Source organism: Dendroctonus ponderosae, unplaced genomic scaffold (genome assembly GCF_020466585.1).
Source record: "Dendroctonus ponderosae isolate FM_Combo_2020 unplaced genomic scaffold, Dpon_F_20191213v2 Dpon_F_20191213_9, whole genome shotgun sequence".
NCBI lineage: Eukaryota > Metazoa > Arthropoda > Insecta > Coleoptera > Curculionidae > Dendroctonus > Dendroctonus ponderosae.
Genome location: NW_026019116.1, coordinates 5,541,008 through 5,564,148, shown reverse-complemented (window position 1 = coordinate 5,564,148; position 23,141 = coordinate 5,541,008). Strand labels below are relative to the sequence as shown.

Sequence of the window (23,141 nt, the reverse complement as noted above, 5' to 3'; positions counted from 1 at the left end):
CGCGGCCAGACAATGAGCAAGAAAGAGGCGGAAAGATCAATGTGGGCAAATGATAAATTTTTGATTTATAATTAAGCAATTTAGTGCATACGTACGATTTTCCTGCTATATTGTACCTTTCTTTAAAATACACGTGATAATCAATTCAAAATAAACATTGCTGGTTACTTAAATTGAGAATTTTACTCTTTTATTTAGTGAAAATAATAAAAAATCAACAAAGTTCTAGACATTTTGAACTAGTAGTTACTATCTACCTAAATCTCATGGGAAATAGAATTTTCAAAATTTTTTGAATTTTTCAGGCGCAAAAGAAAGTTTCAAATGGCAAATTCAATAAATAACTCACCTTTGACTGCAACTGTACAACAAAACGCTTGCCACTCACTAAAATACAGGTTTTTTCGCGGATTGAAGCTCGAAAATTGCCAAAACGACCACCATATCAGCGGTGTTCTGTGCAATCAACTGTATACAAGTATTTTAGTATATACAGTACAGTCTATACTAAAGTACAGGCCGGTAAGATAATTGACCGTTCGTGCCTAAATGGCACTAAAGTGGTACTTTTATCCCGTTGATGAACAAAGAATCGTCGACCGATCTTGCCCCTTGCCCACAATAGACTGAGCTAAATGTTMMACTTTCCGATAAAACTCATGCGAAATTAAGGTGTTTATCGCATAAAAAAYACACCGAGCTACAGGATTACATAATGTTAATCGTTTGCTCGCTGGCCCTTTGGGTGACTCATTGTATTGCTATGCTGTACGAYTTKAGTTTTTTTCTTATTGACGATTTTCYACAAATTCCCAGTCWGCGATCSAACAGGTTTGGATATTTAGCGTWAACAAAGTTGCTTTCTCGGGTAAAGATAAACAAACATTRCCGTTCAAGGGGCGACTTTTGAATGCTAAATTAAATAATCGCTCTCCGATCAATCGTTTGCTCCGTTGTCATGAAACGTGAAAACCTTTTTAGTTTGACCTGTGTGAGAGGCTGCACAATTTTTAGCATCTGCACCAGAATCAAAGTAAACCAGTCGCAAAATATGCCATGATTTATTTGTAAATGCTTCACTTTGATTGCACTATTAAGAGCGACGGAAAATTCGCACTTTTTCTCAACTGCATGTTGCGGTKAAAAAAAATCAGGGCAATTKCAAGAGCAAGAATTAATACAAATGTTACTTTGAGAAAATATTTAACSGCACTCACAGTCAGTCTTTTCTAAATATTTTGTTACTAAATAACAGATACATAATAGCTTATACTATTAGTCATACGTTTTACTTTCARTGTTTTCATCAAGATTGTAACTTCAATGCCTTCTACATGCCTTAAATTTCTTTTTTAATGTAAACGTTTTCAGCGGTCTCAAATTGGTTTAAAGTGCGCGCCAATTTCGCGCTCGCCTGGTTAAATGCTTGACAAAAATGACGTCATACGGCCAAAGCGCACGCCGTTCAGTAAATAGACGTCCGTAAACCGAGTCGGTCCCAGGCAGTTAATGAGTGAGAAAGAGACGGAAAGAGCAGTGTAGGCAAATGATAATTTTTGAATTTTATTGGGTGATAAATAATCAGCAAAAAAACAATGCGCGTTAATTAAATGGTGAATTTCTTTGTGCTAATTAGCTGTTATTGCCCTAAGCCGACCAAAAGGATTTTTTCAGTAAAAAATCAAAGTTTTGAAACGCACCGAGGGTTCGAACTTGCAAAAAACTGTTGTTCTTAAGGAGGTTTCGGTCACAGTCTCGCCAACAAACCGTTTAACGTTTATTTTGCGTGAAAATATCATACAATTGGAGACGTATGTACACTGTAATACAACTAGAGAGTAAAATGCACCATGTTTTATGCCCAAAATGCATTCATTAATGCCCTGCCCCATTCGCTAGTGGGCTTAAGATACACATTGTCACAACAGCTTAAAAACAACTACATTATTTAGAAGTGGACTTTCTTTTCTGTGGTGGCTACGCCATTGTCGTCAACGGTTTCTGAGTCGCATTCTGCAACCAGCTGCTTTAGGCGGGCAACGCGGCGCTCTCTGAAAAACGAAACCCGCAATGAGCCTACTGGAGGAGATATATGTGGATTAAGTACCTAACAGCTTGTTTCTCCTGCATAGCGGCCATTTCATCATCAATATCGTCGATTCTGGCCCGAGAGCGTCGAGCTCTGATAGAAGCGGCACTGGTGGTGGAGTCTCCATTTTCCGCCGGGGGAACTGCCTTCCATTTAGTCAGATTATCCGCATCCGCGTCATACGACATCTAAAACCCGATAATTTGGTACCTGATCTTAACTTTAAAATGCCTTGCCAACCTTGAGCGATCTTTTCTGATAGGAAAACTCGTTCGCCAAAGCCCTCTTGCTCGCTGAGCTCTCATTGATGCCAATGCTATCCAGGATTTTCTCCGACCGATCCAGCATCCGTTGCGTTCTGAGGTTGTTTGAGGCCGATTCCAGATCGGCGTCTTCCACATAGGAGACTTTCTTGGCCGCCCTGATCTGCTTCAGAGTGGACGCAGTCTGCAACGCAACTATTTTCAGTCTAATTAGTTCACGCGCTCACTTACCAAACCTCCTGCCTCATCATTGATCGCGTCGTCAAAGTAACGGGCCCCTCTGGAGTCGAAGAGATGGTTCTCTTTGATCCTGCTACTCGCGCGACGTCTGGAGTCCTCCAGGTCCTCTTCAGCAAATGCCCTGATGACATTAATCATATTAATTAATTAATTTGGCTGCCGCCCTTTGAGGCAGAAGACACTCACCTGGCATGGCGATCAGCAATTTCTAGGGCGGAGTTGGGAGTATATCTTTGGGGCGACAAAGGGCGACCGGAGTACTTCCTATCCAGCCGGTCCAGGGTGGACTTGTAGTAGCTTTCGCCGATGTTGTAGTTCGAGTCGTAGATTTTGGTGCGAGGCCTACTGAGGATCGGTCTACTCGACATGATCGAAACGTTGATAACTACAATTCGCCCCCAAAAATACAGTCCAATCAAAACGTCAACTTTGACTTGATTATCAAGTTACAGTATTTCAAATCTTCGGGAATGCTCGTCGTATTTCGGCCGCGTCAGTGCGCGAGTTGGTGGCGGCAGGTAAACAGTGCGCGTCATTTGCTCCGTTAAGTTTTTGATTTGTTTTAGAAAAGTGCGATTTTTCACGGGAAAATTGTTGATTTTCCTTAACTAAAAAATCCCCTGCATCGATTGGTGGTATTTTCCCGACCGATAGTGCGATTTTTCCGGCGTTACAAGACTTTTCAGTTCGGGGTTAATCTGACGTCTTCTGACAACCGGTTCGGCCAATCTGACATGCGCCTACTGATCAGGACTGAGTTATTGCTGACATTCAAGGGCTTGAAGAGTTTTGAGGACTTCCCTACTCACCCTAGGGGTTTTGAGGAGTTAAAACCATGGCGATGGACCATTCGGAAGGTAATGCAATATTTATTTGTACCGCTGAATTTGCGCGAATGCCTTTGCATGTGTAGGGTGTTGCTGACTCAAAGCGCCAACCCAGGTGCGCTTACTAATTTCGCAAAAAAGCATCCAGATCCCTAACCGATATTCACTTTCCCATTTATTTATTCTGGACGATTTGAAGGCCAGAAACTACATTCGCCTTTTATAAATAAAACAATGTATATATCTCCTGCGTGCGATTTAAACACTGTAGCGTTCAACCTACTCGCTTCTTGTATAACACTAGCACCTTCTTGAAAGTACCAAAAAAAACTTAAAATTACTTTGCAAGTTCATAGACTTTGACTATTACAATACACAATGCATTAAGATGTAAATCCAATGAACCAGAGATCAAGGCATGCCGCTTTAAAAATAGATGTAGGCCAGTAGTAGCGGAAAGGTTATTTTAAAATAATGGTTGTCCCGATATGTTTTTTCGCTTTGGACAAAGTGGGTCGCGTTTTTTTTCCTTAATTACACATTGTCACTAATAAACGAGCTCCCAAGGCCTGTTTTTCTTGGAACCGTAAAAAGCTTCAATGAATAGGCCCTTAGCAGAAAAATTGAGGAAACCAAACAGCCCCCGCAGCAACTTTAAGGGAAATAGGACTTTAGTCCATTGCATAGTTCACAGGGTGATTCAAGGGAAACTAATTACAGCGAAAAATTAAATCTTAAATTTTCCAAAGTCAAGCCAAAAAAATAAACGTTTTGAGAACGTATTATAATCGATGATGACCCGATATATTTAGCAGCATAATGGTGAAATATGCAAAGCACGCGCCCCGAAACAAGATCGCGCTATTTTTAGCAACAGAAAAGACTTGCAGGAAGCTAATGAGCGGCGATGGCATTCCGGGGGGTTTTTCTTTTATTTTCTAGTCTCTCACCTAGTTTTTCTCAGGAAAAAGAGCCGGAAAATATCACTTTTCACTCGCGGCACTGCTCGAAAGAATCCCAAAATAAATCCTGGCTGCTGAACGGAAAATATCCCCGCCCGGTTTTCAACTGGCTCTCCCACCCACTCGACCGCCCAATTTGCAATCTGGATGATTGTAAATTGTAAAGAAAAATTGCAATTAATCAGCTCTCATTAACGCTTAATTACTACGCCCTATATCTAAAGATTCATCCTTACCCATCCGCAGCCTGGAGGTCCTAAATAAACTGGGAAAACCCGCATTCCCCAACTAATTAGTCAACAATTCCAATTAATTTCTTTAATTAACCGCGTTAATTAACGAATTACGACAGGGGAAAACCACAAGCCGGGCTCCAAATCCCTGTTGCCACATATTCAAACATGTCCCATTTCAACATCAAATCAAGTGAAGTGCACCTGACATCTTGTCGCCAAAGTAAGGTTATACATTTAAAGGAGGCTATTCAAATAAGCCGAAAATGAACTTCCTGGCGAGAAAAGCCCCTCAACTGGCCCTTGTGTACAGCACCACAGTGTCCAGGTTACCAAAAACGCTTTCAGTGCGCCTCAAGAGCAGCAGTGCCCCCAAAAGAGCAGGATCGTATTTTAAACTGGGGTTGACTGGGGTGGCCATGGGGGCCCTAGTTGGCACCGGTTATACAATTCACCAGCAAAACAATCCCAAAGATCACTTTGTCAACGAGACATTTTTCATTGAGGAGCTGGAGGAAATTCCAGAAATCAAACCAAGCAGACAGGTAGCCAGGTTTAGGTGGTTTGTGCCTTTTTAAAGCCGATGGTTGTAGATGAAATTCTCTGAGGATCACAGCAATTTGAAGCTGACACTGTTCCAGTATCAAACTTGCCCATTTTGTTGTAAAGTGAGGGCGTTTTTAGACTATTACGGCGTTTCGTACGATGTGGTCGAGGTGGATCCAGTGCTGAGACAGTCAATCAAATGGTCCGAGTATAAAAAAGTGCCGATTTTAGTTGCCAAAACCCCAACCGGCTACCAGGTTGGCAGGCGATCTCTCAATCTTTACTGGTAACTTAATAAAGCCAACTTTCAGCCATTGAATGATAGCACAATGATAATATCAGCGCTGGCTTCATACTTAAAGGATTCCGGAAAATCAATGGCCGAACTCGTTCAATGTTTTCCCTATATCACATTCACTGACGACGAAGGAGTGAAGAAAAAGGAAATAATGAACAAGTACTTTCTGATGCTGAGCAACCAACAGTATAAGAAGGAGAACGACAAGTCTTTGAGGTACTAACCTGGCTACTCAATAATAGTGAAGCAGTCGGCTTTGTTTAGTGACGAGAGGAAATGGAGAAAGTGGGCGGACGAAGTCCTCGTCCACACCCTATCCCCAAACGTCTACAGGACCAGGGAGGAGGCCTTCCAGGCCTTCAACTGGTTCTCAGAGGTGGGCGAATGGGAACAGCACTTTCCTAGTTGGGAGAGGAACCTTATCATCTATGTGGGCGCTTCCGCCATGTACCTGGTGGGCAAGCGCCTGAAGAAGAGGCACAATTTGAAGAACGACGTCAGGCAGAGCCTGTATGATCAATGCAACGTATGGGTAAGGGAATTCATTGACTTCACCCAAGCTAGCATTGAAGGCAATGAACAGTTGAAATTCTAATGCTGAAAGAACTTTCAGGTGTCAGAAATAAAAAAGAAAGGCACCACATTCTTAGGCGGACAACAGCCGAATTTGGCTGATTTGGCTGTGTACGGTATACTGAATAGCATCGAGGGTTGTGTGGCGTTTAAAGAACTACTGGAAAACACCCGAATTGGCCCGTGGTACCTTTCAATGAAACAGGCAGTCTCTGCCCACCAGGGCGCCAAGTTTGTTTAATTATATCTAATGTTAAAATGTGTATATATTAAACGAAATCGTTCCCAAAAAATGCGTTTTATTTTGACGCTCTTACAATTAATACCTATTTACAGCACATGAGAAATAAGTTAATTATGAAATAATTTAATTCAACAACAACTACTAATAAATAAATAACTACAGATTGTCCGCTCAGTATCGTTGCGTCACTTGCCTGATCCAATCCAGGTAGTGCGCGACTCTCACGTAAACGCCCGGAACTCCTATTTGGCCGCAGCCAATTCCCCAGCTGACCACTCCCACTAGTTGCCAGGTCCCGCCCCTTTCACACACCATGGGGCCACCGCCGTCTCCCTTGCACGCGTCTTTGCCCTCCTCACCTCCAGCGCAAACGAATCCCGGATGAAGTTTGAATTCGTATCCTGAAAAGCAAAACCGCACTCAATTTCCCGCTGTGACTCAATTGAAAAACCTCTACTGACCTAAACGGGTGTTTTGCAACTGGCGCTGGCACTGTCCAAAGCCCACAACAGGCACATCCACTTCCTTGAGGATATTTTGGTACTTTCCAAAGTCTCCGAACGCGTCTTTGCCCCATCCAGTAGTCCAGCATCTGGCCCCCGTGTAGTCGTCCTGTAAATCCAGCAATCCATGCTTGATGTGTTTCGTTGTACTTCTTGATTGTGACTTACCTGAGGATGCGGTAAGCAGGCAGGTGAGATGTGGGGATGTTTGGTCCAGTCCACTGGGGTGCTCATTCGAAGAACTGCAATATCATTGGCTAGGGTGCCCGCGTAGAATTCCGGATGCACAGTTAGGGAGGCAATGTCGCGTTCAATATAAGGGTAGAATTCCACGTCGTGGTTCACGTCCCATTCGCCCAAGCGCACCCTTAGATCGAAGTTGGTGTATCTGGAAAAAGCATTCTAAAACATGGTCCTAAAGGCGTTTTCACGCACTTACTGCTTAACGCAATGGGCGGCAGTGAGGATGTGCAGGGGATCGATCAGGGTGCCACCACACACATACACGCTCTCCTTGGGGTCCTTCTTCAATATGGCCACCTGCCAAGGGTACTCGCCAAACTCCGAGTCTCCATCCACGTAGACCGGGTTCTTGATGCGCCCGTTGATGCCTTGCGAGTGCCTGGTTCCGCAAGTGTTTCTATTCACTGTAGGCGCGGGCGGTTGGAAAGGCCTGCGGCAGCAGACGTGGCGCGGTCCACAGGTCTGGGGTCTTCCATAGTAGGCCTGGCGCTAAAAAGCCGCAAATCTCGTTAGGATTGCCCTCACAAGTGCTCTCACCATTCACCGTTTACCTTGTCGGTATTGGTTCTACCTTCGTTAATATCATTGGTCGTTTGGTCTTTGTCCGTCAGGTCGCGTCTACGCCTACTGCTCGGGAAGCTAATCTTACCCTTTTCCCCCCCTACCGATAGGCTTTTTCCCCCACGGAACCCTACGGTTTGATACCGGCTTTCTAGCCCCGCCTTTTCAATGCTATTGGACGCGAACTGGTCAACGCCCACTGGGTTTCCGTAGCTATCCACGTCTTCGTTGTACTTGTTTTGGTATTGGTCTTGAAGGTTCAACCCTGGAGTGTAGCTGACGTTGTTGTAAGCCCTACCCAGGAAGGTCTCGTGGTGTCCTCCGCCGTAATTCAGGGGATCATCAAAGTATCCACTTGGGGGGCCTTCAAAGTGCTCCGGCGGCCCATGGTGGGCAAATGGAGGTTCGTGATGGTATTCAGGGCCGGGTCCCTGAAAGTGCTCTGGGGGGCCATGGTGGGCAAACGGAGGTTCCCGATGGTATTCAGGGCCGGGTCCATGAAAGTGCTCTGGGGGGCCATCATATATTTGTGGGTGGTGGCCGTAACTAATCGGGCCTCCATGGTGGAACTCCTCAGGATGTTCCCTGTAGGGACCCTCGTAATACCCTCCGTGAGGGGACTCATAGTGCGGGTAGCCCTTATGCACATGAAAGTGCTTGTGTTTGTTCAAAATAACTCCCTTCTTATAGGAAATCAGGTCCTCAAACTTATTCACCAGGTAGCTGTTGGGGGTCAAATGCAAATTGACAAAGGGCTTGATCACTTTGTTGCCGTAATCGTCCTTAGTGAACTGAACGGACACCAGAGGATTTACGGAAACGAGGCCCAGATTAATGCCGGTACCATCGACGGTTCCGTGGTGGGGATAAATGCCGTGGGGGGAGAAAGGGTACCCACCGCCTCCTTGATAGGGCAGGCCGAAAGATAGACCGAATGTCGGTTTCAGTTTCTTCATTATATTATCGTATTGGCTTTGGTATTGACGCTGCAACAATACAGCTCGATAAGGGTGTGGGCAATTGGACAGGGTAGTCGGGCGAGAACGGTGTTTAATTTGGTTCTGTTACACCCTGTACGAGCGGGCTGTTAATGGTTAGGGACCAAACACCCAAAGTCGGTTGGTTGGGTGGAGATTTTGGTTAATTTTGAATTCCCCAATGAGGCAGTGGGCACTATGTATAAGTAGCTTCCATTGGAGTTAGTTAGATCGAACCCCGTGTTGCGTCATCAAAGACGTGGTTTTGAACAGGTTTTTTTTCATGTAATATGTCGCCGAGTGACTAATTTTAGAGTTAGCTCTTTAGACCAAACACCCTTTCATATGAGTAGTAGTGACTTACCCCTTCGATTTTATGGTCCTCCTCTTGATTGCCCTCCTTTTTCTCCGCGGGTGCTTCCCTTTTGCTCACCTTCTTCTCTTCAGCCGTTTCAGTTTCATTGGACTTGCTGGTGTCTTTGGGAACGCGCACCTACAAACCAGGTTTAGTTCCCCACAATTTCCTTCTAACCCTCAAAGTCACTCACAATTGTCATAGTGCCGTTGCCGTCGGTCAAAACGCGCGTTTCAGCCTTATCTGTTTCGGCCTCAATGTCGCTCTTCAGGTTGCGGGGGTCAATGGCCAAGTACAGGTCATCCTTGCGACCAATCACGTCATGAGTTGGACATTGGTCGTAGGGAACGCAGACGCAGTCGTAACTTTCCGCCCTAAATCGTCGATTATTTTATTCATCGATCGCTTCTGGTATTTCTGTTAACTCACCTCGCAGACTCAACTCCCTTGTATTTATCCGCATAGTTGGAACCCAGATAGTTGTTGTTGACGGAGTCCACATTCAGCTCCTTCTTGTAGAGGTTGTTGGAGCCATAGTATCCTCCGGAGGCTCCGAAACCGTTGCTGTTGAAGGAGGAGGATGAGGAGCCGAAGCTGCCCAGGCCGGTCGATCCAGAGCCGAAGGTTTGAGGCCCGAAGCTCTCGCTGATTGGTTTGCTGTCCGCGTAATTCAACCCTGAGGATCCGTAGTTGGCGATGTTTTGGCCTCCATATGAAGCCCCGCTCAGGCCGTTGAACTGGCTGGAGCTTTCGAGGGGCAGCTGACTGGCTCCCACCGGGATAAAGCCATTGCTGCTCAAGCTAGAGCTTCCGAAGGAGCTGGAGGATTGGCTGAGCGAGGAGACAGCAGCTGCAGCTAGCGGGCCGGGGTTTACCACCACTGTAGGCGTGTTTCCAATGCCATCTGCGTTGTGGTGGTAGTGATGGTGCACGTGCTCTACTTGGCCTTTGTTAGCGCTGGCTACAGTGGCTGATGCTGCGCCTCCTTGGGCATTGACTGTGATCTCCACGCGTTTGTCCTTGTGGCCCCCGGTGTGTCCAACCGACTCGAACTGATAGGGAGAACCGGGAACTGATAGGCCGGGCCCTTTGTTGAAGTACTCCGAAGTTGGGGGACGGTTCAGGAACTCGCCCTCTGCCAGGATTTCTCCTCCGGCTAGGAACGGGGGTTTGCTGATGCCACCGTAATGGGGCGGCTTGATGCCGCCCAGGCCGTTGCCTGCAAAGGCGGGTCCGTATCCTCTCCTGGGCGGTTTATTTGGGGAGAAGGGCGGGTATTTGCCGGACGGGGGTGGCCCGAACTTTTGAGGGCCGCCAGGCCCATACCCGCCTCGTCCGCCCTTTACTGGAATGGTTGGAATGGGGCGACCCACTGGGTTGATGGCCACAGGCTGGGCGTATATGAGCTCCTCTGGCGATATAAAGGGACGCTTCCCTTCGATCTCCTCCTCACACTAAATGAGTCAATGTTGAGGAAGCTGAGAAGCAGTGGGGCTAGGCAACACTCACCTGCATCAGCCCCAAGTAGCAAAGTCGGTCCTTGATGACATTCCGAGCCTCCCCATCGTCCCCCTTTTGCAGGGCTTCTTGCACGTTGGGGTCACTGTAGACTTCGTCGTAGCCTTGCAAGGCCCTGCCTTGCCTCTGCGAGCCCAAAATCTCGTCGATCACTTTCTCCATATCAGTGGCGTTCTGGGGGGCGTTGGCAGTGGCGGCCGGTTCCAAATCATAGCCGGTTTCGATCTTTTGGCCCACATCAGGGCTGGCGCTCCCGCTCGGTTGGTTCCAGGACCAGGAGTTGTCTTGGGCTGCTGCGCAAGCTGCGAGCAGCAAAAGGGCCCAATGGGCTTGCAACAGTCTCATTGTTCTTCAAAAGAAAAAACTATAATTACAAAAGAATCAATCGGAGAAATGGGATTTTAGTGTGAACCGATAACAATCGCTTAGCGTTTGTCGCGTTAGCGCTAGACCACAAAGACAATGGAGTGAAAGTGGACTTTCGCGCGAAATTTAGATTCGAGTAGAAGGTTTTTCTTTGATAAAATCGCTTTATTTAAATTGGGCGAAATGGTTCTGTATCGGTTGCTTCACATGTTTGCCAACTGGGCTTATGAATGGGGGGAAATGATGTTAGAAAAAGAAATCGTCGCCATTAATGCCGCCCCCATGGTTGTGCGATTTTCGGACCGTCGTGGGCCGCAATGGCGGAGAAAAGTCGGTCAAGAACCTCTCCGTTGGCCTTTTACTTTCGTTGACATCGCTTTCTTTATTGTTTATTGACGAGCTGGGCATAATCTTTGCCGATTTCTTCTTCCGATTGGCCGATGATGTCATCCAATCGCCGTACCTTCGCCTCGGTGCTAAAGGATGTCCTTTTATGCAACTGAACTTGTAGCAATACGCAATGAGGTCGGGAGTTTTGGAATCTCTTTGCCCGATTGGCTAGTGCAGATATTGATTACCGCCCTCAAAGCATTCGGGACAAATTGCCCACAATTCCTTGCTTGATCTTCAGTTGATTTGAGAGGAAAATTGAAGGGGTTTCTTCAGTTTTTTTCCGAAAAGTTCATGGCCCTATTGGCCCTTGTGTGGAGGATGGGGAAGCAACGAGTGCACAGTTTCAAACCCGCCATCTAAAGGTTGCAAATTTTTGCTCCAGATTTGGATCAAACTAGAAGTTTTTGGCCTACATGACTAATCGTTCTTTGCTCATTACTTCCAGTTGCTCTAATTTCTTTAGCTGGAAAAATCGATATTCGCAGCAAGTCGCACTCGCACAATGTCATTCGCGTTCGGTTGAAATATCTGCAAAAACTTGGGCAGTGAAGATATAGCGAATCGATCAGGTTTTCCAGTCTTGCAGATGAATCTTCTTTGGATAGTTGCTTAATAGATCTTTGCTTTTAACGGTGGAAAAAATATCAAAGGACCTCATCTGCCAGACTGGAAAAGCCGATATACTGCCAAAGTTCCTGCAGGGATTTCAATTGAGTCTGCAAAATTAAACTCTGACATTTGACTAGTGAATGAAGAAAACCGCTCTATTCCCGAATAATTAAAGCAGTAGAATGTCGCTTCTTCAGAGAAATTACTTACCAATTTCTTCAAAAACCCGCACTGAAACCAAGCACAACACATCCAAAGGCACTATTCAAGTTTCACTCTCTATCTGCGGCTTATATAGCGCCCCCCACGCAAAATTCACTTTCTTCAAGAAGAACCGCGGCCAACCAGAAGGTTACTGGACGTTTATTTTGTTTTGCTGATTACTGTTTATCGTCCATCAACGACCGGTAATGAGGTTTGCTAATTACGATGATTTTTCTAATCGACAATCCCTGTCTTCTGTTCTTACCTTAAAAGGTTGAAGCACTGGAATATTTGAGTAGCTGAGGTTGACTGTGCCAATTGGTAGCTGGCTGATCTTTATATAAGAACCAATTGCAAGCTGGTGCATTGAGAGGGGTTCTTCTTGGGGAATTGGTGCGTACCAAAACGGATCTGAGAAGGTCTTATGCAATTGGGGATTTCTGAATGAATTGTTACTCTTCGATTGAAGTAGTAGCCGGTTTTCGCTGACATTGATCTAGATTGCGGGCTTTTTCGGGGTTGTGCAACTCCCAAATTCATGCCCATTGGCCAAACGGCAATTTCATAACTTCCAGTTCTTCGAAGAAACGCCCGAACGTATGAAGAGGTTTTCGAAGAAACGCTTTGTGGGTCAAAGACATTGTTTGGGTTTTTTCGGTTGTGTAATCAATGGCTAAGTATACAATTTGCATTAACCTTCGTGGCCTTAAAAGAGGGCATAAAACTGACCTGATGGGTCGCCGCTGGATGATGATCTAATAGCGCAGAAGAAGAAAAGTGGCAATTTCACTTTCATGACGCCAACGCGAAGTATGACTAATGCGGCCTTTGGGCAATTTCTTCGCTATTGCCGGCGCGATCTTCATGAAGATCGCCAGCACGTGCTATCAATGTGAAGCAGCTTGATCTCAAAGTTAGCTGGTACTTTAAAGACAATTGAAATTCAGCCGAAAGGCCGCGGCATTAATCATGTAATTGATTAATTCATATGCAATGCTCGATTGCTTTGTTGCCCATAACAATTAGGGAATTCCGTGCAATAATATGTTGTTATGCCACTGCAGGTTGTTAGGTAATTTGAGTTCTGGCGAAAAGAAAATTTGCTTCGAACCCATTGCATCAGAGCACAACAAACAAATGATTGCTAGGCAAAATGGGCCGAAACGCGACTGATCAGTACAAGAGTTGATTGTCTGCAGAGTTGGCCGGATCCGGGAGAAAGTGGACGAAATTGTTAGCAGGCGGTTACCGGAGCGATTACGTGTTCAATTGTTAAGCAATAGTGCGTTTTTGGGTAGCCGGATGCGAAAAGGGCGCAACTCTAGCTGTTACTTTGAAGACCTTTCCGGTCTTAAACTAAAAAATGAAGACTACTTTAAACCGATGGGGAAATCCCAAAGGCATGCAATTGCTGAATATTCACTTGCATAATCTGCGGTCAACATAAAGGCGCCAACAGATCGGAAGCATGCTCATACTTTCACTGAAACAAATTGGCAATGTTTGGATTAATTTATTATGCTTTTGTTGAGTGAAACGTCTAGATGACCGTCATTTGCTCTTCCCGGCGTTTCGTCGCCTTGTAGTCCTAAAAGCCCCCAGTGAAAAGAGCGAAACTCTTCAAGCACTTGGTTACCTTCCAGAAGGTCCGCACTTCTTGAACGTCCGTTCTTCGGCGCACCCAATAGCCCCTCATGAACGCCTGTATTTTAAGGGCTGCATATGCCCGGCTCCAAATCAACGAAAAGGGATAAAAAGGTCGCGGATGAGCGTCCAGTCGGTCTTTCACCCATTTCATGTCGAAAATGTATGTCCAGGATTGTCGTCGTTCCGGGTACCGATGGTTCATGTTGTAAAGGTACTCGCTGATGAAATCGATGCCATTCAATGCGCTTTTGGGGCGCTGTTTTGAAGGAAGAAACCAGTTTTTAGTGCTCTTGAAGCCATTCAGATTGTACTCATTTGGGGTTTAACTGCTAAAAAATTGCCGGCAGATTTATGTAACACCCTGTAAAGTTTGGGATTTTTCGATCGCTAATTCATCTGCTCTGGATACTAACAATCCACCGAGCTCAGAAAGAAACACACTAAACCTTTCTGAACCGATCTATAATCGCAAATTTTGAACGGATTTTAGTATTTAAAGACGATGTTTGCCCGCATATTCATATGAGTTCATCAAGCGCACTAAAAATGCGTATTGTGGGCTTTCTAGATCACAAGCAGTCCCTTGATCTCAGAACTCACTAAATCTTTCTAAACCGAAATGTTTGAAAACTATAATCCACTCTGGTCGTATTCTAAACTCAAGCCCCTTACGTATGCGTTTTACTCAGAAGTAAAGGCACTGGTCGCCTCTGATCCGAAGTAACTGATCATTGCGGTTTTGCCATCCTCAATCGGCTCGACTTTGCCCTGCTCTGGTCTCAAACACTCTTCATACGCGTATTGGGTCGAAAACAACACCTCGGCTCAGAAACAGGCATACTCAAACGTTCTGAACCAAAGTGACCCAAAAAACTGGGTCCAATTTTGAGCGGTTTTTATCTGTAACTGAAGATAACTCAATTGCACTCAATGTGCGTATTCAAAGCTTTTTGCGTTGAAGATCGTCCTTCAAGCTCAGAAGTTAGTAAAACCGATCCTTTCGGTTCTAAATATTCGAGAGACATTTTGCACACAGGCACATTTTGGGGCTCAGAAATTGACAAGATCTTCTGCGTATTGCGCGTTTTACTCAGAAGTAAACGCACTAGTTTCTTGTTATCTGAAGGGGCAACGATCCCTTTTCTAAGAAAAAAATGGTGATGGTACAATTGAACTTCCCATTTTTTATGTGATTTTATACCCTATAGCCTCTGCAGCCCCCCCTAGATCCAGCGCTGCTCAAATGCCCTTTATCGATTTAGATCGGAAACAAACACACTTAACCGTTCTGAACCGAGACTGATGGCGAACTTTGAACGATTTTGTCTTTAATTGACGATATCTGCCCGCGTATCTCTTGATTCAACGAGGCTCAATGAGCGTATTAAGAGTTTTTTAGTTGAAAACAATCCTTCGAGCTCAGAAGTTAGCAAAATAGATCCTTCTGATGTCGGAAATGATGGCTCGCTTTGAGGACCTAACGTGACAATATCTGGCACATTCTAAACTCAAGCGCACAATGTATTTGAATTGGGGAGTTTCAGGACAGCAATTGATAGTTTTAAGCAGAAATGAGCAACTCAGTACCTTCTGATCCGAAATAGCTCTCTAGTCGTTTCACGCATATGATGAGGAGATTGCTTCTTAGATGGAAAAACTGTAAGCTCAGAAATAATCTCAAGAGATCTTTCTTCAGATTCAACATATATAAAAAGCATGGTCAATTTTGGGATGTTGCGAGCTTGAGCCGACGATTTTCCGTCTAATCTTGACTCAAGACGTGACTGAAACCATTCCATGAGCTCAGACATGCACACAAGAACGTTTTGAGCCGGCAAATTTGGCCTTTGTTGAGAAGTTTCGATCTTTAACCTACGATTTTTGGTTGACTTTGTTCTGAAGCACGATCTACAAGCGTATTGGGGAGCATACCAGACCTTTCTGTTCCCCAGTGACAGAATCCTCAACATTTCCTTTCTGTATATTCTCAAACATCTACGTTCTGTCTTAAGTCGAACGCAGTTCCTTGAGCTCTTTTATAAACCCTTCTGACCGTGAATTCTGAGATGTTTGTTTGAGAATCGAATTCTTTACATTATTCCCTCATTAACTCACGTAGCAGCTGGACTCTTCACGAACAGTCTCGAGCAACGCAACCATTGCTTGCCGAAGAATTGGTAGAAGGGCGGCGTTTAAGGCAGCGATCAGAGGAACTGAAGGCAAGAAATTTGGATTGAGGGCCAAAGCTTAAAGGTTCAAAACACGTACGTTGCTCCACCCCAATCTGGCCTTCTGCTTCATCGCGCCTCTTCAAGTACTCATCCAGTTCGCCTCTGTCCTTTTCGCACTCATCCACAATCCCCTTCCAGATATTGACGCCCTCGTGATCTGGTTCGCTCTCATCGCTTGATGGAGGCTCCGCCCACTCAGGAGTAGTTGTGTGGATGATATCAATATCAGAAATGTCCGACATTTAGTGCAGTTGACTGACATTGATTAGATGTACAGAAAGGACACAACTGAGAGAATCTTCTGCGCAATTTATTGCCTAATTTGGCCTAAACTACAAAGTGCTACCCAAGCGCCCTGTATAGAGCAAAGGCTTCATCCAGCAGCAAAGCAACTTGACAGAAACGCCCCGCTTTTGTAAAATTGCTTTCGCCTCGGCCTGCTCTGAATGGTCCCTGCATATGTACAAAAATCGTCTTATTGTACTTCTACTAATAAATAAATAACTAGCTAAACCAGGCCTATGTACAGGGTGTCTTTGAACTCGGCTCAGCTACCCTGTACAGTTATCAGCCCAAATCCGGCAAAGTCTCATTCAATTCACTCGGCTTCACTGCGTTGTGGCTCTTCCGGTGTAGCAACTGTCGCTATAATGCCTGCCCTCCCTCACGTATTCCTCCACACTCTTGTTCGGATCGTTGGCGGCCACGAGCGCTGAGTGCAGCTTCGAAGCCAGCCAGCACATGAGGAACGCGGCCAGAAACAGAAGACACCCCAATATTGCAGCTATTGCCTGAAAAGAGGCGGGTTTGCAGTCAAGCAAGCAGCAAAGTCAGCTGTGTGCTCACCAGGAATGTGCTGCAGCTGCCCTCGATGGCCGACGCTTTCTCGAACAGTTCCCCAGGCATGAGCACGGTGTATTCCAGATTGCCGTTGATCTTCGTAAAGTGAGTGGAGTTGTACCTTTGGAGACCCACTTCGGAGTTGGCTGGTTCCACCACTTCAATCACTTCGGCCGTGTCACGACGGCGCCTCCTGCAAAGTCGATTCATTAGTAAAAACTGCAAAGAAGCTTGATGGAGAAAAGCTGGAGATATACCTTCTTCTGCCATGAGCAGTGGGTTCGTAAAGGTCCAAACAAAAGTCCGGCGGACAGTCGACAGACTCCATGCAGGCCTTGATCTGCGAATGGATCCAGAGCGTCGATCTCTCCTTCATGGTGCTGAGGAGGAAGGCCTCAAAGTCCAGATAGACCTCGTTGGTGCGATCCTTGAACTTGTCGGGCTGGCGGGGGATGATGCTGGCAAAGTCGGTGTTTCGGCACCTGAAGACGCGGACGCCACATTAATCAACAGCGCCCCGTTAATGATAGTAATTATGCAAATCAGCCCGGAGGAACCGTCATTATTTCTGCATACCCTAATTACGCGTACAAGTACCGAGTCCGGAGCCAGTATGGTTGAACGAAACGCGCCGCATTTGCCGAAAAACAACCGTTTGGTTTCCTCCATGCTTCACAACACCAAAAAATTGGACCGAAAATGCCGCAGGCCTCGCTACTGGTTGTCGGCAATTATTCCGCCAACTGATTAGCTGATTAAATGCTGCTTTATGGTCGAATGGGGCTTGTTCAGCGGGAGGCACATGTGCGGAGAAAATCGCACGTCCAAAGATAAAAAACCCAAATACCCGCATTGCATGGGAAAAGCGGTTTCAGATGCCGCAGGAATTCAGTAGCAGGCAGGAGGAATGTGCGCTTCATATCTATCCGGACTTTCATGTGCCTACACCCAGTTGGCCTGAATTCATCGCGAAATGCATATTTAACATATTGAAGAAAATCCTTTTAAAAACGGCAATTTTCAACTGCAGCAAGCAATATCAACCGGGCATTAGCTTTACATGCAAGTGTGTCAACTCGATGTTTAACAGAGTAAAACAAGAGCACGTTACGAAACAAGGGGCCTTTGATGCGAAGAGCGGATGCACCTGTGGATGGGCAAATATTTGCTCCATGCTGGCCATAAAAGCCATGATTATGGGCCCTAAAGTGTTGGTAAACAGTTGATAAACACCGCTCTTACCCGTCTTTGACTAGAACAACGCTGCCGGGCATGTGAGGGTCATCCGGGTCAGGAGACACAGTCACCTCCATCAGTTTCACGTACTTCCAAGCGGAGTCTGGATTGATGCGCGCTCTCAACTGCAGCTTTGTGCCTGTTAAGTTCAAGAATTGAAGCTAAAAACTCGTTTTCGGTTGAAATCGTTACCAATCGGCACGGCCTGGTCCACTGGCAGCTCCTTGCTGCTGGACATGTTGGTGATTTTGGCTGCAGGAGCCTCCTTATACAGAGCGACCTCATACTCCAACCTTCCGGGAGTTTCCTCCACTATTCCGGACACTCTGGCGCCGTGTGGGCTGCAAAAGAGGAATGAGAAAAACACTCACTAACGGGAAAAAACACTTACAAGCTTCCAGCAAATCCTGCGGCTTTGTTCTCGATTATGGTGGGCTCGGGAGGTTTGCACATGATGATCACTTCCTGATCAGATTGCATCACCACGCCCGGAAACTGCGGGAACCAGATTCTTATGTGCACGAAGCCCTAAAATCGGCAAACAGAGCCCCGTTTTAGCTAAAGATTTGCTAAATTTTGTTATATCTGAGGAACCGTTAAATATACCTAATCAGATATAACGGCCATTTTTATAGTTTTTTGAGGGCTTATAAGGGTTATTCTAGTAGCCTAACCTCTAAGAAGTTACAAGCGAAATTGTGGATATTTCTCAACATTTTTGCGCATATCTTGAAATTGCTGGAAAACAGATGGGCAGTTTCGAAGCTTTTTGATAGCGCGCTTTGAGTACTAGATTTTACTTCTAAGAGTATTCTCAAAATTACTAACCTCTGAAAAGTTGCAGGCAAAATAGTGCGAACGATTGAACATTTTCCGTCATATCTCGTTAACCGTTCAAAACTCGCGAAAAGTTTTAGGGACCCTTTTGATAGACAGTTTTGAGTGCCAACTTTTTCTCATCAGGTTTTTTCAAAATTGATAACCTTTAAAAAGTTACAAACAAAATTGTGGTTATTTCTCAACATTTTTGCGCACATCTTGAAATTGGCTGAAAATACATGGGCGGTCGTAAGAAGCTTTTCAATAGCGCGCTTTGAGCCCTCCTTTTTACTTCTCACAGTTTTCTCAAAATTCCTAACCTCCAAAAAGTTACAGGACAAATAGTGCGAACGATTCATCATTTTCCGTCATATCTTCTTAACGGTTCAAAATTCGCAAAAAGCCCTAAGAGCCCTTTTCGTAGACCGTTTTGAGGACTAACTGTTTGTTACCAGTTTTTTCAAAATTCCCAACCTTTAAGAAGTTACAAACAAAATTGTGGTTATTTCTCAACATTTTTGCGCACATCTTAGAATTGGCTGAAAATACATGGGCAGTCGTAAGAAGCTTTTCAATAGCGCGCTTTGAGCCCTACATTTTACTTCTCAGAGTTTTCTCGAAATTCCTAACCTCTAAAAAGTTACAGGCAAAAAGGCGACAACAATTGACAATTTTTAGTCATATCTCGTTAACCGTTCAAAATCCGCGCAGAGTCGTAAGGACCCTTTTGATAGACCGTTTTGAGTACTCACTTTTTCTCGTCCGGTTTTTTCAAATTCCTAACCTTTAAGAAGTTACAAGCAAAATTGTGATTATTTCTCAACATTTGTGCTCATATCTCGGAATTGGTTGAGAATACAAGGGCAGTCATACGAAGCTTTTTGATACTGCGCTGTGAGTGCTACATTATACTTTTAAAAGTTTTCTCAAAATTGCGAACGATTCATCATTTTCCGTCATATCTTGCTAACGGTTCAAAATTCGCGAAAAGCCCTAAGAGCCCTTTTGGTAGACCGTTTTGAAGACTAACTTTTTGTGACCAGTTTTTTCAAAATTCCCAACCTTTAAGAAGTTACAAGCAAAACTGGGGTTATTTCTCAACATTTTTGCGCACATCTTGGAATTTTCCGAAAATACATGGGTAGTGGTAAGAAGCTTTTCAATAGCACGCTCTGAGCCCTACATTTTAATTCTTAGAGTTTTCTCGAAATTCCTAACCTCTAAAAAGTTACAGGCCAAAAGGCGAGAACAATTGACATTTTTTTGTTATATCTCGTTAACCGTTCGAAATTCGCGAAAGTCTTAAGGACCCTTTCGGTAGACAGTTTTGAGTACTAACTTTTTCTGGTCCGGTTTTTTCCAAAATTCCTAACTTTTATGACGTTGCAAACGAAATTGTGGATATTTTTCAACATTTTTGCGCACATCTTGGAATTGGCTGAAAATACATGGGGAGTCGTAAGAGCTTTTCAATAGCGCGCTTTGAGCCCTACATTTTACTTCTCAGAGTTTTCTCGAAATTCCTAACCTCTAAAAAGTTACAGGCAAAAAGGTGAGAACAATTGACAATGTTTAGTTATATCTCGTTAACCGTTCAATATTCGCGAAAGTCTTAAGGACCCTTTCGGTAGACCGTTTTGAGTACTTACTTTTTCTCGTCCGGCTTTTAAAAATTCATAACCTTTAAGACGTTGCAAACGGAATTGTGGATATTTTTCAACATTTTGGCGCATATTTTGGAATTGGTTAAAAATACATGGGCAGTCGTAAGAAGCTTTTCAATAGCGCGCTTTGAGCCCTCCATTTGACTTCTCAGAGTTTTCTCAAAATTCCTAACCTCGAAAAAGTTAGAGGCAAAATAGTGCGAACGATTGATCGTTTTAAGCCATATCTCGTTAACTGGCCAAAATACACCCACAGTCTAAGGGACACTTTCGATAGACCGTTTTTAGTTCTAATTTTTTCTAGTGAGGTTTTCCCAAAATTTCTAACTTTTTAGAAATTCCAAGCGAAATTGTGGATATATTCAACATTTTTGCGCAAATCTCATAGGTGGAATAGGTTGAACATACAAGGGCAGTCGTACGAATATTTTCAACAGCGCACTTTTAGTTTTACATTTTACTTCTAAGAGTTTTCTCAAAATTCCTAACCTCTAAAAAGTTACAAGCCAAATAGTGCGAGCGATTCACCATTTTCCGTCATATCTCGTTAACCGTTCAAGATATGCGCACAGTCTAAAGGACTTCTTGCTAGACCGTTTTTAGTGCTAACTTATGCTCGCGAGGTTTTTCCCAAATTCCTAACCTGCAAGAAGTTAGAAGCAAAATGGCGGACATTGTCCAACTTTTTGACGCATATCTCGGTGTGGGTTGCAAATACATGAGCAGACGTAAGGACCTTTTCGACAGAGCACGTTGTGTGCTAAAGTGTCCTTTTTATAGGTTTTTCAAAATTTCTAACCTCTAAAAAGTTACAGGCAAAATAGTGCAAATGATTAAGCATTTTCAGTCATATCTAGTCAACCGTCAAAAATACGCAGACAGTCTTAAGGACCTTTCAGATGAAACGTATTGAGCACCACATTTTTCACATAAATATTTATTTGCACTTTGTAACCTCTAAAAAGTTGCAAGCAAATTTGGAATTTTGGCCCGTATTTAGGATCCGCTAGGTTTTGAAAAACAAGTCGTAAGAACCTTCTTGATACAGTTTTTTGAAAACCACCGTTCCCTCATTAGGCTTTACTGGAAATCCTAACCTCTAAAAAGTTGGAGGCCAAATAACTGGCTAATAGTCCAATACTTTGCCAGGTGGAATGGATGTTAAAACATAAATAAAGTGGCGGAAATTGGCAACGACAAGAAGAGTTGTGAGCGAAAGTCGCCCATGTGGCCGATAGAATGCAGATTTGCGGCCTAATTTGTTCAACATCGACTTGACACAGATCAGCAGTCGTAAAAAGTGACTTCTTGAGCTCAGCCAGCTCGTTACGCTGCGTTACAAGATCGAGCCGACAATCTGCACGTAATTTGACATGAGTTATGAGATCAGTTAAGTGAAGAACATTCAGGCTGCATTTGCATTTCAGCCATTTACTTGGCCAATATTTCACTGAAGCTGGATGAAGAAAGTTATTGAGCCACTCGGGCGTCTTACCCGTTTCTTCAGTACTCCACAGCGTCCAAAGTCGGTGACTTTCAACTCGTATCTCAAGCCGGACGGATCGCTCAAATCCGGCCGGATTTGGCAAACAGCATCCCTGGTTGGATCAACGGCTCGGTCATCGGCAAAAATGGGATGGCCTTTAAAGCCTTCGGGCTTCCGCAGCTTGGCCATGACCGTGTCCTTAGCGCTACCTTGACTAACTGCGAACGTGCACTGGATTTCGGTAACTGGAGCAGAAGAAGAACGTTGATTGCGAGATTAGATTAGATGAGAGGAGATGGACAGCCGAATCCGACTTACCGTCATAGTCTTGGGCTTCTATTGTTCCCTGAAACAATCAAAGCACCGTTAATTTGGCGAAAATTCGCATGGCTGTGGCGATTGGATGGACGGCGGCCTTTCCATCCAAATTCCGCCAGAGAAATGCCATCATTAATTTGGGCGCTAACAAGCGGTTCCACTTATTAAACTAATTAATTTTATCGTGTACGTTATTTTTTCGCCTCATCGTGTTGTACAAGAGGACGCGTAATGTGGGAACAACAGTGCCATAATGGTCGCATAGTTTACGCTCGAATGGCCGCTTTTACTTCGCCACTTGATAAGAATTTGAGTTCTGATTAAGTTGTTCGGTATGAAAGAGCTCGTTACTCATCCAACAGAAAAAAAGGTCGAGCCAAGGAGTTAGCTGAAAAGACGGTGGTGAAACGCTACTAAGTAGGGTCATCCGTATCAACTTCAAAATTTGGCTCGAATTCATTGAAAATAACAACATTAAACACGCTTAAACAAAACCCTCAATTTGTTATTGATATGAATTATTTTTGTTTCAAAAACACAAACACATATCTGCGTGTATCACATTTCGTTTTAATAAGAAACTTGATTACTGAATAAAGTATGCCTTTTCTCTTTTCTTCTTTTCTTCGATCGTTCATTCTTCGTGGAAAAGTAACTAAATTGTTATGGATAAGTTCTATATTGTTGAGGGGGATTCACTTTTTACAAACTTCTTTTTGGGTATTTCGCCTCAAAAATTTTTGTCTAAAAAAACACAGAATTTCCTCATGTCTTTTATTAGATTGATAAATATTGCTCCTATTTCGCAATAAGAACGAATTATTTATCAAGAACTATCACCTAGAGGGTATCCTGCGACACACTTAGGCTCAAGCTGTAAGAGAAAATTCCAATTA

General features: G+C 44.3%; 5 protein-coding genes across 7 annotated transcripts in view; 1 reads left to right on the top strand and 4 right to left on the bottom strand.

Moving 5' to 3' along the window:
* Positions 1-1,764: 1,764 nt before the first annotated feature.
* LOC109541842 lies at positions 1,765-4,473 on the bottom strand. Its single transcript, XM_019910833.2, has 6 exons — positions 4,370-4,473; positions 2,779-2,977; positions 2,596-2,713; positions 2,330-2,536; positions 2,108-2,277; positions 1,765-2,051 (listed from the first exon to the last, which is right to left on the bottom strand). Exons 2-6 carry the CDS (start codon positions 2,958-2,960, stop codon positions 1,949-1,951), a joined length of 780 nt encoding a protein of 259 aa, XP_019766392.1. The 5' UTR covers positions 2,961-2,977; positions 4,370-4,473; the 3' UTR covers positions 1,765-1,948.
* A 314-nt stretch (positions 4,474-4,787) lies between these two features.
* On the top strand, positions 4,788-6,324 carry LOC109541841 (prostaglandin E synthase 2). The gene is made up of 5 exons (XM_019910832.2): positions 4,788-5,159; positions 5,208-5,417; positions 5,472-5,674; positions 5,723-5,990; positions 6,072-6,324. Exons 1-5 carry the CDS (start codon positions 4,881-4,883, stop codon positions 6,270-6,272), a joined length of 1,161 nt encoding a protein of 386 aa, XP_019766391.2. The 5' UTR covers positions 4,788-4,880; the 3' UTR covers positions 6,273-6,324.
* On the bottom strand, positions 6,314-12,348 carry LOC109541840. 3 transcript variants are annotated; one of them, XM_019910828.2, is made up of 10 exons: positions 12,270-12,348; positions 10,424-10,781; positions 9,344-10,368; positions 9,108-9,288; positions 8,924-9,052; positions 7,573-8,568; positions 7,218-7,510; positions 6,947-7,166; positions 6,737-6,887; positions 6,314-6,676 (listed from the first exon to the last, which is right to left on the bottom strand). In XM_019910828.2, exons 2-10 carry the CDS (start codon positions 10,775-10,777, stop codon positions 6,447-6,449), a joined length of 3,579 nt encoding a protein of 1,192 aa, XP_019766387.2. In that variant the 5' UTR covers positions 10,778-10,781; positions 12,270-12,348; the 3' UTR covers positions 6,314-6,446. The 3 variants fall into 3 exon arrangements, with proteins under 3 accessions (XP_019766387.2, XP_019766388.2, XP_019766389.2); XM_019910829.2 differs by lacking the exon at positions 12,270-12,348 and adding an exon at positions 12,011-12,263; XM_019910830.2 differs by lacking the exon at positions 7,573-8,568.
* Positions 12,349-13,502: 1,154 nt separating this feature from the next.
* Positions 13,503-16,160, bottom strand: LOC109541704. Its single transcript, XM_048669900.1, has 4 exons — positions 15,920-16,160; positions 15,767-15,864; positions 13,641-13,907; positions 13,503-13,592 (listed from the first exon to the last, which is right to left on the bottom strand). Exons 1-4 carry the CDS (start codon positions 16,122-16,124, stop codon positions 13,545-13,547), a joined length of 618 nt encoding a protein of 205 aa, XP_048525857.1. The 5' UTR covers positions 16,125-16,160; the 3' UTR covers positions 13,503-13,544.
* Positions 16,161-16,176: 16 nt separating this feature from the next.
* LOC109541770 overlaps positions 16,177-23,141 on the bottom strand; it is a 12,451-nt gene continuing 5,486 nt past the window's right edge. The window contains exons 2-9 of the mRNA XM_019910728.2: positions 22,246-22,273; positions 21,937-22,172; positions 18,350-18,486; positions 18,151-18,299; positions 17,965-18,097; positions 16,980-17,204; positions 16,729-16,915; positions 16,177-16,673 (exon numbers count right to left, since the gene is read on the bottom strand). Of these exons, the coding sequence (XP_019766287.2) occupies positions 16,491-16,673; positions 16,729-16,915; positions 16,980-17,204; positions 17,965-18,097; positions 18,151-18,299; positions 18,350-18,486; positions 21,937-22,172; positions 22,246-22,273 (1,278 nt within the window). The 3' untranslated portion in view covers positions 16,177-16,490. The remainder of the gene's footprint in view (positions 16,674-16,728; positions 16,916-16,979; positions 17,205-17,964; positions 18,098-18,150; positions 18,300-18,349; positions 18,487-21,936; positions 22,173-22,245; positions 22,274-23,141) is intronic.